The 14,728-nt window shown below is 45.2% G+C and overlaps 1 protein-coding gene across 3 annotated transcripts in view; it reads right to left on the bottom strand.

Annotated features, from left to right (window-relative positions):
* Nucleotides 1-1,618: 1,618 nt before the first annotated feature.
* Nucleotides 1,619-14,728, bottom strand: part of TENM4 (teneurin transmembrane protein 4) — a gene marked incomplete at both ends in the record, with an annotated part of 373,229 nt that continues 360,119 nt past the window's right edge. For all 3 annotated transcript variants that reach the window (XM_082491556.1, XM_082491557.1, XM_082491558.1), the window contains 2 exons: nt 1,619-2,377; nt 12,716-12,858. In XM_082491556.1, coding sequence (XP_082347682.1) covers nt 1,619-2,377; nt 12,716-12,858 — 902 coding nt within the window. The remainder of the gene's footprint in view (nt 2,378-12,715; nt 12,859-14,728) is intronic.

Here is a 14,728-nt window from a genome sequence, read left to right as displayed (position 1 = left end):
GGAGCAGGGCTGGCCATCTCCAGCCGGAGCTCCGGCGAGAGGTAGGGTGACACTTCTGCCTGCGGGAATGGCCTTTGCTACCCCAGGACTTTTTTTCAGGCAGGGAAGAGGATGCTAAGCTCATCTCCTTGTTCCCTTGAATTTCAAGGACTCTTGCAAATATCAGAGCACAGAGGTTATGTGAATACAAATTACATTAGCATGCCAAGTGACTTTGTCAGCAGTTTCTTATTAAAGCACTTGGTCCCCTCTGCAGTGGGCATTTCCATTCAACCTCCCCCTTCTCCGCTGCTAACAGTCAACTGGGCTCTCCGCTTAATTCCAGCTCGTGTAAGAAACAGCGCGAGGGTTGATTCCAACATTCCCCTTCTTGTCGCACCACGCACAAGCTGTTGCTACTTATTAAACGTTTTAAAATCCCTGCTGCCAAAGTCCCCGGGAGACATTTATCTGCCATGGTCATAAACGACTTGCCAGCATGCTACTCAAAACTGCGTTTCCCAGCCAATAAATACAAGCTCCAGAATCGGGAAAAGCAGGGTTTGGCTTGCTCTAATTTTCAGGGGTATGTCACCGGGATACTATAACTACTTTTAAATTCAAATCAGCTTCCTAAAAAATTAACTGGTTTTATCAGATACAGCACAGTGGACTGTTAAACACGTAGCCTCGTGTACTGAAACACTATACATTTAATGAAGTTATGCCATTAGCAAATGTACAACATGGGTGCATTAAATCCACCTATAGAATAGCTCTAGGTATGAGAGAGAGGATTTATTTTAGCTTTTCTCAATGGAGCAGGAGTCCCTTTCTTGGTTTTTGCTAGGTTTTTTTAACTAAAACCAGGATTTGCGCATACACAAAAAAACCCAAAAAGCATCTACTCTCATAATGAAAAAAGACTGATTTTTTTTTCTTTTTTTATTCCAGTTCAGGAAGGAAGAGAATCATCTTGCAAGTTAATATAATCAGCTCCTTTGCCTCTATAATCTACTTCTGCTCAGCAGGAGCCCCCCAAAAAAACACTTCATGTCCCAAGTGAAACGTGAAAACTACTTGTAAGGTCTCTTTTGAGGCACATGATTCGGACGGTCACTTTTGGAGTATCGGAATCAGCGTCATCTTCCATCTCCTTTCTTCTCGGGAAGAGCTCTCCGGCATGCCGCGCGCTCCCCGTGTTTCGGGTGGAAGGCTATCTGTCCCTGCCCCAAATCAGAAAGGGTTAGGATGACACAAGTCAGCACAGACACCCATTTTGCACTTCACACCTAAGGACGTACGTTGACGACTCCCCACTTCAAATTCCTCACAAAGGGGGCGGGGAGGGGAAAAAACAACAAAATAAAAAAGGACAAGAGACAGTAAATTTCACTGTGATCACACTACGGCAAAATATACCTTCTGTTCATCGCAAAAAACGCGTGAAGGCCAAATTAAAGAGGGGAAAAAAAAAAAGCATGTTGCATGAGTTACAGTGCAACCGTATTATTCCTTCTATTTTCCTCCCCCCCAGCCTTGTTCAGTTTAGAAAAAGGATTGAGTACAACACAGTCAGGTAAGTGGCCACAAAAGAGTAGCTGTCTTTGGCAAGAAGTCACCGCATCGACCCTCTCTGTCACCTTCTGCCCATTTCGCTCTGTCTCATGAAGTGGATGTTGTTGGCGCTGTCTGAAAGTTCGGGGTACTGCTCCACTGAGATCACAAAATAGCCGTCGTAGCCCTGTACCCGGCCCGTGTTTAGCACTTGTTGCTTCTCCCCTTCTGTCCACGAGCGAATCCCCTCCTCCCCATCCCGCAGTCTCTGCTGTTCCCGGGACCAAGCTTGGGCGACAGCGCGCTGTCGGGCCAGCTCCAGGACGCGGGCCTTCTCCTCGTCCAAGGTGGTCCCGTAGCGGGTGTTTAGACACAGTGCACCGTACTGGAGCTGGATGTCCGTGTAACGTCTAGTCCTTCCACTTAGCACTGTGTTGATCTGGGACACCGTCACGTTCACGCCGTTCTCCAGGGTCCTCCGCCCACCGCTGAGGCCCAAGATGGACAGGTCGCCCTCCGACGGCCCTTGTTTAATGAAATAGTGTGTGTCCACCCCATCAATGGTGAAGTGCAAATTCTCCAGGTAATGGGCGTTGTTCAGGATGGCCGCGATCCTCCGCCCATCCTCGTTGGCCACACTGATAATGTCGGTGGCCACACGCCCGTCCTTCATGGCAAACTTGACGCCTTTGCCGAAGATAGAGCCTCCAGAGGCAAAGTTCTTGTTCTTCTTGACCTGCCGGCACCCGGCGATGCTGGAGCTGTAGATCCGTTCGAAGCGCTCAAGAGTGACAAAGGCCTTCAGCTGCTTCTGCACTTCACATTGGACCCCCAAAATGGACTGAGCAGGGAGAGAAAGAAGAGAAAGATGTGTTAGAAAGAGAAGCCTGATGATCCAAAGGCATTATTAGCATGCTGGAGACCAGCAGGACATCCTGGAAACATCTAATGAGGAGCTCCACTTTTTTTTTTTCTTTATCAACTTTTTTCAGATATTTAATTCTTTTTAGCAGAGAGAAGTGTTGTCAGGTTATTCCCCCTAATGCTCATTGTTTCAATAAACTGAACAGTATTTAATCCCACAGACTGAAGGACGTAGAGGTAGAAAAGGATTTTTTGCCTCAGCGTTGTGAAGTGGTCTGGTTTGGACATGCAATTATTTTGTGCTCGTGTTCTTCACCTGCACATCATAAGAAAACATCCACCTCGTAGCCACAATGCTTTACAAAGTGCTTTCAGATTTTCTGTGAAAAAGTGTGGAAGTATTCGTAAAGGTTCCTTCTATTTTAACTTCACTTTGTAACCCCTTGTGCTACCTTCAGAAGCCCGGCAGCACATCTATGACCCTCAAAGTGGCCACAGCCCCTCTGTATCCCATTTCAGCCTGGTCGAAGCAGGTTGTTCAAAACTCAAGGAAGGCCCTACATCCAACTCCTATTTCCTGCAAATCCTCGACAATGCGTAGGAGAAATTTATAATCGGCTTTTAGAGATCAGTGCTGGTACAAGTAGCTATTTCAAGCTGCGCCAGGAAAGGTAGGTAGCCTTAGCTCCCTGGGCTAAGGCCAACCCCACCTGATGCTCGAGTTTTGGCTTATAACAAAGCAAAAACTGCTGAGAGACAACAGCCTGGATCATTTGCAGTCAGGTACAATACAAAGTCACTTTTGCTGTTAGCGTATAATGGAGCAAGCGCGCAGCGAGTCAGCAGCTCATCATTACTGCAAAATGTCTTTGGAAATGCTCTCATCAATTCACGGCAGCGCAGGCTTCTTACAGACCCCTGTTCACGAACAATTATTGGCTCAAATTTCACAAAAGCAAGAGGATGCTACGACAAAACTCTCCTGGCACTGCCAACAGCTCAGTTCAATAATGTAATGACATCCAGGATTAAAAATAAGCTGTAAAGGAAAGTTTGCCGCACTCCAATTATTTTGAGGGAATTTAACATCCATGAAGGATATTGCCTTAAACCGTCCACAAGCTAAAGGCTCACATCCTTCCCTGTGTGCAAGAAGACAATTCAGATGATGCAGCTCTCAACTAAGACTTGTAATGTGGCGAGGAAAGGGAAATAAACCCTCATTTCCATGGTGGCCATTTCCAGGGAAGGGTCTCAAAAGCATTAAAGAAAGAAAATAAAGGATTTAGTGTTGCAGCTTGCCCAGAGGCTATGAGCAGTTTTGCTCTGTAAAGGAGAAAACTATAAAGGAACAGAGGTACACAAGTTGAAGAACACGTTTTGGGTTGTAAAGTATTAAAATACCCAGAACTGACTTTTATTCAAGGTGCCAAGCAGGCTGGCGTAGTTCCTACTTTTCCTCTTTTGATTAACAGCATCATAGTGGGAGCAGGAACCACTCCCCTATGGAAGAGGAGCTCTTTCTGGTTCTCCCCATACTGCCTGTGGGGGACCTCACACGCAACTTAGAGAGCGATATAATTAACAGACTGATAGGGAGCCAAACCCAGCTCCCCTGCCAACCGCACAAGTGCTCTAATTATGCAGAAAATGGACATAATTAATGTAGATGTCACTGATGATGGACATGAAGCAATTAGGCTTCTCGGCTCCATGAAACACCATTCTAAATAAGCGCACACCACACAGCCTTGGTTAGCAATTTCCTCTTCGGAGACATTTAAATGGGAAGGTATTCTTCTCAGGTGCATCTCATATGGATTGACTCTAGGTGGTCCCTCCCCACTGTCCAACACACTGCTGTGCTCTTCCAACTCACTTCAGTAACTTTTAGAAGTGATAGGAAAAGTCATTTCTCGTTATTCACGTTGAATCACCATTTTGTGCGAACTCCTTCATTCAAGGATATAAATCGGGTCTTCTGTGCTACATTGGTCTGCGGCCATTTATATATCACCGTCTATATATACATCACCATGTTTACCAGCAGTTGAGTGATAAGGGGTCCCTGGAATTAACTGCACCAGTTAATTGGGGGAAGGGACCTCTGGGAGGTCAGACAGCATTGGGTGGGGGAGAATTATTCCTATCAGAAATCTCCCCCATTCCCATTCTATTCTGTCTTCACCACCTTATTCTTGATGAACTGCAGGAACTCTATCGCCTTGTCAATTCTGAGCAAATTATTAGGTATAGATCCCCCGTGAGTGCCTCCAAATTAGGTTGTTCCAACAAACCAGTGGGTCTGGACACTAATGCCTCGTCTTTTCTTCTGATCCCAAAGGAAAAGTGAGTTTGCAATGAGCTCTGAAAACCTGCTCATGCTGCAAGATAGACACTGTGATCTACTGTGCTTTGGACAAGCGGGACATATGGTTCGTAACCATATATTTATACTGCTAAATATAAAATAAATATTTTACAAATAATACAATTTTGTAAAATTTTAGAAGTAAATACTGCTATAGACAGTGAGATGTTGTATTGCACCTCTTGTTATTCACACTGGGTGATCTTTACTTTAACTCCTGGTTTGGTTTTGGACTCCTCCAACTGCTTTCTCCAAGACATGTTTCCTACCTCTCCAGGTCACTTCTGCCCAGCCTCAAGGCCAGGGATTGGTCTTGGACTTTTTTCACTTAGCTGTAGAGGCATACTCTGCAATGGGGTTAGGGAGCCTTGTGAGGACAACAGTTGTACAACAAAATTTAAGGGTGGATGATATCCTTGGGTTTGCCATTAATTCAGGAAGGACTGTAGCCAGGTTGGAACATGCTGTGACACAAAAGGTATCACAGCCAACAGCTGTGCTATGATCTACCTTCCTCGAGCTCCATAGCCCAGTCCCTGCGACCTTCCGGCCTGAAGTAATTTTCAATTTTCCATTTTATGGTCAAATTCTCCATAGCTTTGTATTTCAGATCAGTAATTGCCCATTATAAAAGGAAACCCTGATTTTCAAAGTCTTTTTTTTTTTTTTTTTTTTTTAATTTATGACCCAATAATAGAATACTGGTCCTTTCCTTGATCCAGTTACATACTGCCTTTGCGATATTATATGAAGTCATACAATTTCCACAGCTCTGCTGTTCATCGGGATGCCATTTCGAAAGAAGGTAAGCAGTACACGTCCTGCTACTGGCAGGACTTGGAGGTTTAAGGGATTACACATGATCTAACAGCCATGGCACTGTCCTTTCCTGCCTAAGGAATAGGATACCAGGCCACTGCCTTGTTGGTGTCCTCTTGGTCTCCATCCAGGACATCTCCTCTACAATGGGAAAGCATTTCTCACGTTGTATGTGCAACTGTAGGACTGTCACTGGTGCTATTCCTGGTGGCTAAAACAGAGATAAAATGGCTGAGCAAAGACATGGAATTAGGAATCTCTTGACATCCAGTTGTGTGCCCGCTTAGAGACACTATAGGTAGGAGGCTTGTGAAGTTGGGGGCTTGAACCACCTTTGTTGGCAAAGAAATTAGAAGTTGCCTATTGATCTGTGGCTGTCCCAGCCTTCTGTGCTGCTTCTCATGCACATCATAGTCAGTGTTGACTGCAGGACTGTTTCAGTTGCCCATACATGGGTGTCTAGTGTGGTCTGAGATGCCCCAGTATGCCTTCAGCATCCTCACAGGGCAGTGAGAAACTGAAGAAGCTCTGGAAGATATTTGTCCTTCTGGAGTAGCACCTGGAGGCCACTTTCCTTACCTGGCCCCTATACGGGCAACTCCATCAAACCCCTACTCTGCACCGTCAATGGGGCCTACAGCGTGTTCAGCTCGGTCTAAAATTATCGCCTAGCAGGTTGAAAGCCCTTTAAGTGAGCTCCACTGCCTGTATGATCCAGATGTCGACAGACTACAGTAGATGCAGAGATCTAGCACACACGGAGACACCTACATCTACACGTCTTAGTCCTGAATTCAATCCTAGCTCCTAGCAGCTGATCATCTGAGCTGTCCTTTGGGCTCCACTGACAAGTCACCCAAATGGGTGGTGTTGAACATCATTTTTGATACTATGGGGCCTCCAGTTGTTGCTCTAGAAGGATGCAGGTAATCCATGCTGTAGACACAAGGAAGCCCATGAAACTCTAGAGTATCTCGCATGGCACCAGCAAGTGAGTTCATTGTAGATCTCTGCTGGCATAACGGAAACTTGGATACCAAGTTCACAGACAGAGACATAAATTTAGGTGTCTTAATCAAGAACAAAATCACATCCAAAGGGTTTTCCACCGGGCACTGGTTACAGGCCTTCTGGGCTCTCCCCATCTTTTGTCACGTAGGGAAGTAGGAGATCAGACACGTGCAAAGCTGTAATGCTGAACTTCGTCATCACTTAACTATTACAATATCTAAACACATCCCTGTTATCTTGAAAATGAGCCCAGGATGACTTTGAAATGACTTTTTAAGTGCATTTCTTTGATAGAAGAGCGTATTTGGGAACAGCACTTTTTTAAAGGAAAAGCAAACACATCCAACAGAAAAAAAAAATCCAACAAATTCAGGCAAACCAGAGTACAGCCAGCTTGTATGTGCTGCTGGGAATATACAGGGGGTGGAGGTAAACAGATTATATGTAGTTCAAAGAGGTAGTGTATCCCTGCCTTTGAAATTACCATTTCTGTTTCATCTTAGAACTCGTTTTAATGAACTGGCAAGGAAGAGAAACAGAAAATTTCCATCCAAGGCTGCAGCGGCGTGTGGTATTCTCTAAAAAATGCCGCTGCTTTTAGCAACTGTAAACCAAGGTATCCATAAAACCAGTTTAACGGAAGAAAGAAGGGAATTCGTCGTTATTTTATTTCAATATTTGTTGCTAGATGTGAGTGACAAATATGCTGGGTTTGTTTTTCCTCACAGTCTTTTTTAATCAGATGTCCTTAGGTGACATTTCACTTTATCTAGTAACAACCCATTGGAGAGAAGAGAATGACCTTCATCATTTGTTCGCTGCTGCACAGAGCTCAAGAGAACGGCACATGACAGAGATCTCTGAATAGCCTCTTGCATTTTGCCGGCACCTCTTGAGGATTCAAAATACCATAGCCAGATACTATCATCTGTTGTTTTTAAATACTGCCTTCCAGTGTGAGACTGAAAGCTTTAATTTCCCATCAAGGATCCAAGATGTGAAATACGTGAACATGTTTCCAAGTTTCTCTATATCCTTGTGCCATTATACACAGATAGGTGTTTCTCTTACCACCATATGGCTTACAACACAGAAAGCCACTTCTTCCAAAAGGCTTGGAAGTTATGCCTTCTCCGAAATATTCTTCATCATTAACTCCTTCTTATTTACCCCTAGCTCTCTGCTAACAAAACGATTCTTCAGAAATCAGCTTCTTCCCTCCATTCCGCCTGGCCATCACCTGAAGATGAGTCCTCATTTGGATGTTCCCCACCAGCTCCCAGCTGGTGGAGGTGCAGCAGGAGCCCATTAACCACCATAGCGTACCCATCAGCACGGCTGCACTGCATGTGGGTCGGTCGAGAGGCGATGTGCCCACTGAGCAAACTGCCAACCATGAACGCAACTGGGACAACAGAGGTGAGCGACTGGCCAGCAAGCCCAGGGCTGTAGATGCTGATTGGTTAGCAATGGGCAAAACACCAGTGCTAACTTTTGGGCTTAGAGGACAGCTCTCTCCTCCACCCTGCCAGTGTACACAGCTGTAGGGGGATAACAAAGTTGAGCTCATCAAGCAGATTTCCATCTGTAGGGAAATAAGGGGATTTGCCTCCCCCTCTTGCTCATCTATTTTCATAAAGCTTCAAGAGGGCCTACAGGAAAGATGGAGAGGGACTTTTTATCAGGCACTGTAGCAATAGGATAAGGAGTAATGGTTTCAAACTGAAAGTGGGAATTTTTAGATTAGATATTAGGAAGATATTCTTCACTCTGAGGGTGGTGAGGCACTGGAAAAGGTTGCCCGGAGAAGTTGTGGCTGCCCCATCCCTGAAGGTGTTCAAAGCCAGGTTGGACAGGGCTTGGAGCAACCTGGTCTTGTGGAAGGTTTCCCTGCCCATGGCAGGGGGTTGGAACTAGATGATCTTTATAGGTCTCTTCCAACTGTAACCATTCTATGATTCCACGGTTAATGTCTTTGAGACTTCAGCTCCCTTCCCCGCATCAGTTCCAGCGAAAATTGACCACTACTTTTGCAAAACATAACTAAGGGCTTATGGACAGACGTGCAGATAGAACGATGGCCCAAGCCCAGGACAAAGCACCTGCAATGTGAGGATGCCCTCCCTGAACGATGAACACTGGCAGAGCCAGTCCCTCAAACAGCTTGTCCTTGGGAGATGCTCTGCCAGAAAGCGTAGCCCTACAGCTCACCGCCTGGCTGAGCAGCCCCGAGCAGCCCTTGCCTCCAAAACTCTGCTCCGAGAGGGATGGCCAAAAGCTGCTCCTCCAGCACAGCCTGGAATGGGCACTGTGGAAAACAGGACCATTCCTGGAGCCATGGTGCTCACGAGATGGAGTGAAGGCTTATTAATAATACAATGTAGTTAATGATATACGTGCCGACTCCAAAACACCCCTCCCTGGAAATAGAGTTGTTCTGGCTCCAGCAATTACCTGACAGTTCAACAAGACAAAAGAGAAGGACAAAACCCCAAAAAACCCCAAACAAAACAAAAGAGAAAGTGGATTCAGGTGCAGCAGCTCCACAACATGCCAGAGGTCACCCAGAGTCCCCCGGTGGCAAATAACACCAAACTTGTTCAACAATTTAGTGACAGCCTCATGGTCATAGGGAGGAGGAGGGTGGGGGGGGGGAAGTGCTGCACAACGGGAGTATTACATTTTAAATGCCACTCCAGGGCTGCAGGGGGTTAGCGTCAGTTCCTGACAGGCTGGATCTTTCTAAGCTTGTGGATGCTCAAAGGCAGAATTATCTCTCCCATCTTACAGCCCTGCAAGGAAAGTACCAACGATGGTTTGGAAAGGAGATGCTGAGGCCATGTGGTTCCGCGCTCCGAAGAGATACGAAGCAGCCATTTCTGCGGAGTCACTTGCTTTGCTGCTGTGCTCCCGTTATTTGCTCCTCTCTGATAAAAGATCTGACTCAATCCGCTGGGCCCCAGCTCTGACCAGCAAAGCCAGTGGGGTAACTCAAATTTACTCTGGTCTATTGCAAGGAGATGTGTGACCCAGAGAAACCAGAGTTCGGAAGACACGGAGATGAGAAAGCTGTGGTTCATCATTCAGAGAATATCCCTGGATTTCAAGCGGGATGGGCATTGTCCAGTGCCTCATCCAGGCTACTTTTACATGACAAAAGATCTGGAGCTTCCTCCATATGCTCCGGAAGATCACTTCACAGTTTGATCAGTCTGAAAAGATTTCCTGCGCTTCCATTTAATTTTGTTTAATTCCATCACTTGCTGTGTGAAATTTTCAAAAGTTTGTATCTTCTTCCACATGCTTCATTAACAAATACAGAGCCACCCAGTAGGAAGGAGGGCTGGATCGCGTCTGGGAGTGCGTACGCGCGGCTGGAAGGGTTGGGAGCGAACAGAACTACGTGTGAATCACCAGTGTTGAATGCACAGATAGGCTTAGAAGAAAATGTGTGCAGGTACCATATGGGAATGGATTTATTTTATGCAAATATATGCCTAGAATATGCTGGTTGTGACAGAAAGGAAGGGAATCCTGCTCTATAGCATTTGAGAGCCGCTCGCTATCACAGCGTGATCCTGCAACCGTAGACTAAAATAAAAATGTTCTTGTTTTGTTGCTGTCATAACACAGGGGAAAAGTATGAAACAATCTGCAATGGTTAAATTCCACTTTCAACACCGGAGTGTGAAGTGGCTCATCTGGAAGCACAGTGGCTGCATAAAGCCCTCTTTTACCACGCAGGTCCCTGCACAGTCCCCACTGCAGCTTCGTGCTTGAAAAACCTGAAGGGGACGCGGAGATTTTCTTGTCTTCTTATTGCTCATTCAGGCAGATTCCCCTAAAAGGGGTGGATGGAAGGGAGGGCTCGTCGGTTTGATTTCCAGCTCAGCTGCCTGTATGAGCAAGTGTCAGTCTTCATCTCAAGCTGTCACTCAGGTTACTTGGCTGTTCAATAAGCCTAATAATAATAATAATGAACTACTGATAAAATAATGATATAGTAATAATAATAACACCACCACCAATAATAATAATTTCTGTTGCGGTTCTGTGAGAGTTCTTATCTACTGCACAAAACAATTCAGAGACAATCTTTTGTGTGGTCTACTGAACGAGCGTTCCCTGTTTGCCTCCTCCTGTACAGCTTTGCCTGGGGAGACCGTGTCACATCAGAGAGACGGAAAAATCCTGAGGCTATTTCTCATTAGAGAAATCATCTCTATTAGCATCTTATTGTATAATCAAAGGAAGAGATAAACAAAAAAGGAGTCTTTGAGCTCCAAAACACAACCGAATGACTGCGGCTTAATGGTTTTCAAGCATCAACTCAGCCATGGTAGCAAAAGGCATAGTTCCTTTGGTCCCCCTCTATTATAAAGTGATATGTCTTAATAGAAATCTCTTGTTGAAGTTGAAGCTGGTACATTTTAGCTTCTCCTCAGCCCAGCTATGAGGCTGAGCACCAAGGATGGGCTGACACATGACTATTTTATGAATCCACAGTGTCTTGTTCATACCTCTGAGCAACACCTTTGTGGCTGAAGAAATGTCACACTATATTTTACCTCCCAGTTTAATATGTGTACAGGACCTCAAGGATCTGCTGCAGGACAGGGAGATTTTGGTGAACACAGATAAAGAGGCTGGGAGGGCAGCTGGGATCAATTCCACCTCCTACCGTTATCATATCAGCTGGTGAAGGGTCTGGAAGACAAGTCTTATGAGGAATGACTGAGGGAAGTGGGGTTGTTCAGCCTGGAGAAGAGGAGGCTGAAGGGAGACCTTATCACCCTCTACAACTACCTGAAAGGACGTTGTAGAGAGGTAGGGGCTGACCTCTTCTACCCGCTGACAAGTGATAGGATGAGAGGAAATGGGTTCAAGTTATGTCAGGGGAGGTTTAGATTGGATATTAGGAAAAATTTTTTCACTGAAAGGGTTATTAAACATTGGAATAGGCTGCCCAGGGAGGGGGTGGATTCGCCATCCCTGGAGGTGTTTAAAAAAAGGGTAGATGTGGTACTTGGGGCCATGGTTTAGAAGTGGTTTTGTCAGGGTAGGTTAATGGTTGGACTTGATGATCTTAAAGGTCCCTTCCAACCTCAGCAATTCTATGATTCTATGATTCTATTATTTTATTAGCAGAAATGTTAAGAACATATCCTGATCTCCCCAAACCAATGGTGCCTCACTGCCCTCACGACATTCAAATACACAGCAATAGCAAGCAGGAATTCAGACTAAAGAGGATTCGGACTAAAGAGGTGAAAGCAACCCCCCAAAAAAATCAGGCTGGGAGGTGAAAGAGTATCCTGATCAGTAAATGACTTTTTCAAGGTCATATAACGGATAAGTGGTAGGGCTGGGAGTAACCCAGGGCTCTCGGATCCTGACCGTGTGCTAACCTTTAACAGCGCTGCCTCCGTCTTTCAGTTGAATAATTCCCAACAGGAAGAGAGGGGGAAACAATCGGAACAATTGGGCTGTAAAAGCTTTTTTTTTTTTTTTTTCCAATTTAATCATTGAATTTTGTGCCAGCATTTACCAAAATGGCTTGTGACGCAGGCCTGTTTTTAAAAGCAGGACACGGTGACTTGGGATTAAACTCTATCAGGTAAAATCAAAGTTAAATATCAGCTAAAACTTAGTTGTGGTGAGACCCACTGCAATGAAGGAAGTGCTGGGTCTTGTTGTTTAAGACATTTTAAACCAGACTGTATAAGTTTCTAGAAAAAAACAAAACCCAAACTCTGTAGAAAATGATCCTGAATCAAGATTTGCTTTTTTTCACTCCCAAGAATCCTTGGTGCAAAGGCCTTGAACTTCGCCTGCGATATGTGATAACATGGCCTCTTGTGGGAGAAAGAAACAGTAATGCACCATTTCATTGAGCAACCACCAGAAAACATCACAGGAAAAGGCACCGTGACAGTAAGGAGCTTAAGATGTGATCATTTGGTCAGCTTTTGTTACTGTAATGGGGACTGACTCGCTCTCAATCTCCCAGTGTATCTGGGAGAACATGCTGAGGGAGGTTTTTTTCATAAAGGTTTCAATGGGATAGTTTGCTGCTACGGGTGTAGAGATATAGTATGGAGTTGCACGGATCACCTTGCTATTGTCCCATTCTTGGGTTTTCATCTGTGTGTGGATTAGCTCATAGGACGGCTCCATCGCATCCATGTCTGGCTTCGGGTAGCCGGGGATGACGTTGTGTAGCTGGAACCCAAAAGTGAGCAGCCAACTGTTGACATCTGGAAGGGAAGAGAAGCATAAATCAGATTATCCTATCTCCCAAGCAGGGTTGCCCAGGAGAATGGCGCAGAGGAGGACCTTATGGTGCCTGGCACCGTAGCGGTCTGGCCAAAATGATGAGGGTCTACTTTGTGTGAAGAGCACAAATCTTAATGGTCCTCGAAAGAACCAAAACTGGGCTTTCCACCTCCAACCACAGTCCAATTCTGCACCTTCCCAGCTCTGAAGTAGAAGCGTTGGCCATGACCAAATGGCCCGATTCAAAGACAACTCCGCATTTGCCCTTCGTCAGCAGGAACCAGGCACTGCTCTAAGGTGATACACTAATGGAGGCTGAGATGCTCCAGCCGAATGGGAAGCTCTGAACATCTCAGCCACCATACTTCTCTTCCTGAGGGGTCTCAAAGGCATTGAGGGTGAAGACTAAATTTAGAAAAAACAGCACGGTCATTTAGCAGATGCTGCTCATGGAAGAGGCTCTGGACATATGCTCTGCTTGTTCCATGGCATTTCTACCTCAGTCCTGAGTTTCTTGGCATTTTTCATTTGAAGGTGTGTAGTTTGAGTATTGAAACAGTGTAAAGTCACATGTCGTCTTTTATAGTGACATTTAAAATCAGCCTCCACACTATCTGCCAGGTATTTTATAGTAAAAATAAGCGTACAAGACTACTTTGCTTGGGTACTTTTCACAAACCCCTCAGAAAAAAAATCCATGGATGGTGAGAAAACTGCTGGCTACAAGCGATAAACTATTGTCCTCTGCAAAGGGGGACCACGGGCACTAAAGGGGACACGATGGCAAACCCAGCCATTCGGGACATCACTCCTGCGTTCACTTGACTGTACAGACTGAAAAATCTTCCCAGATTTTTGATTACACAGCTATTAGGAATAGCAGTTGAATGTCAATCCACTGGAGGAAATGACGAGGCTGGCTAACTCCTAGGTCTGCTCAGGACCATCATCGCTTCCCCCGGTAACTTCAGAGCATCTGATGATCTCATCTTGTTTGCCTTCACTGAACTCCAGAGAAGGACACACCTGCTCCAATCCTCAGGCAATATGGTGTGCATTTGGGACACAAATAGCAATTGCAAGAAAAAGAAAGGTACAAAGGTAAAGTTTAACTAATATCAGCTCCCAGGGGTTCGAAGTATTTTGGGTGTAACTGGGATTGTGTTGGTGATTGCTCTACTTCAAGCTGGACGTGCAAGGGGCTTGATTTTCATTTTGCTAAACTCAATAAACGCTGTTGAAACACTCTGAAAAAGGGATCAATTTAAATAATCAGATATGCATCTTCGAATATTTTTTTCTTGGTTCGCCATGAGCCTAAATGAGTGTTTTGAAGAGCTGGTCGGAAAAGAAATTATGGATGCAAGCGGCAAATAAGGCACTTCCAGATGACTGGAGAACCGGGAGCCAAACAAACACACTATCTGTTGCTTGTTTTCTTCCAGGCCAAAATGTTGAGATTGGGCAGATGTCCAAAAAGCCCTTACGACAATCCATGTGGAAGGGGGAGGATTTCTGTAATAAAAACACTTCTGTTCACTCAATGTACAGATTGTTTTCTGGAGTGTCTTTGAAACAGGGAGGTTGCGGGGAGGGAAAGAAATTAAAAGGCTCATTTGATTATTTTTTGTGTGCTTAGCGCTAAGCCAGCCTGCTTCCAACTCCTTCTCATGTGAAACGAAGACCTTTGATGTACATATTGTGGACCAGGTGGTCCGGAGAACAAAGTACAACAGTGAAGGTCGGCACTGGTGCGGGAAGCATTTTCCAAGCACTTCACAAATGTTATAAAGGATACAGAGCAGCGATGCTGAACAGCCGAAAAATATGTAACGTGTCTGGAAAGATTCA

Source organism: Vanellus vanellus (assembly GCF_965231255.1).
Source record: "Vanellus vanellus genome assembly, chromosome: 1".
Taxonomy (NCBI): Eukaryota; Metazoa; Chordata; class Aves; order Charadriiformes; family Charadriidae; genus Vanellus; species Vanellus vanellus.
This window is presented reverse-complemented; position numbering and strand designations above follow the sequence as displayed.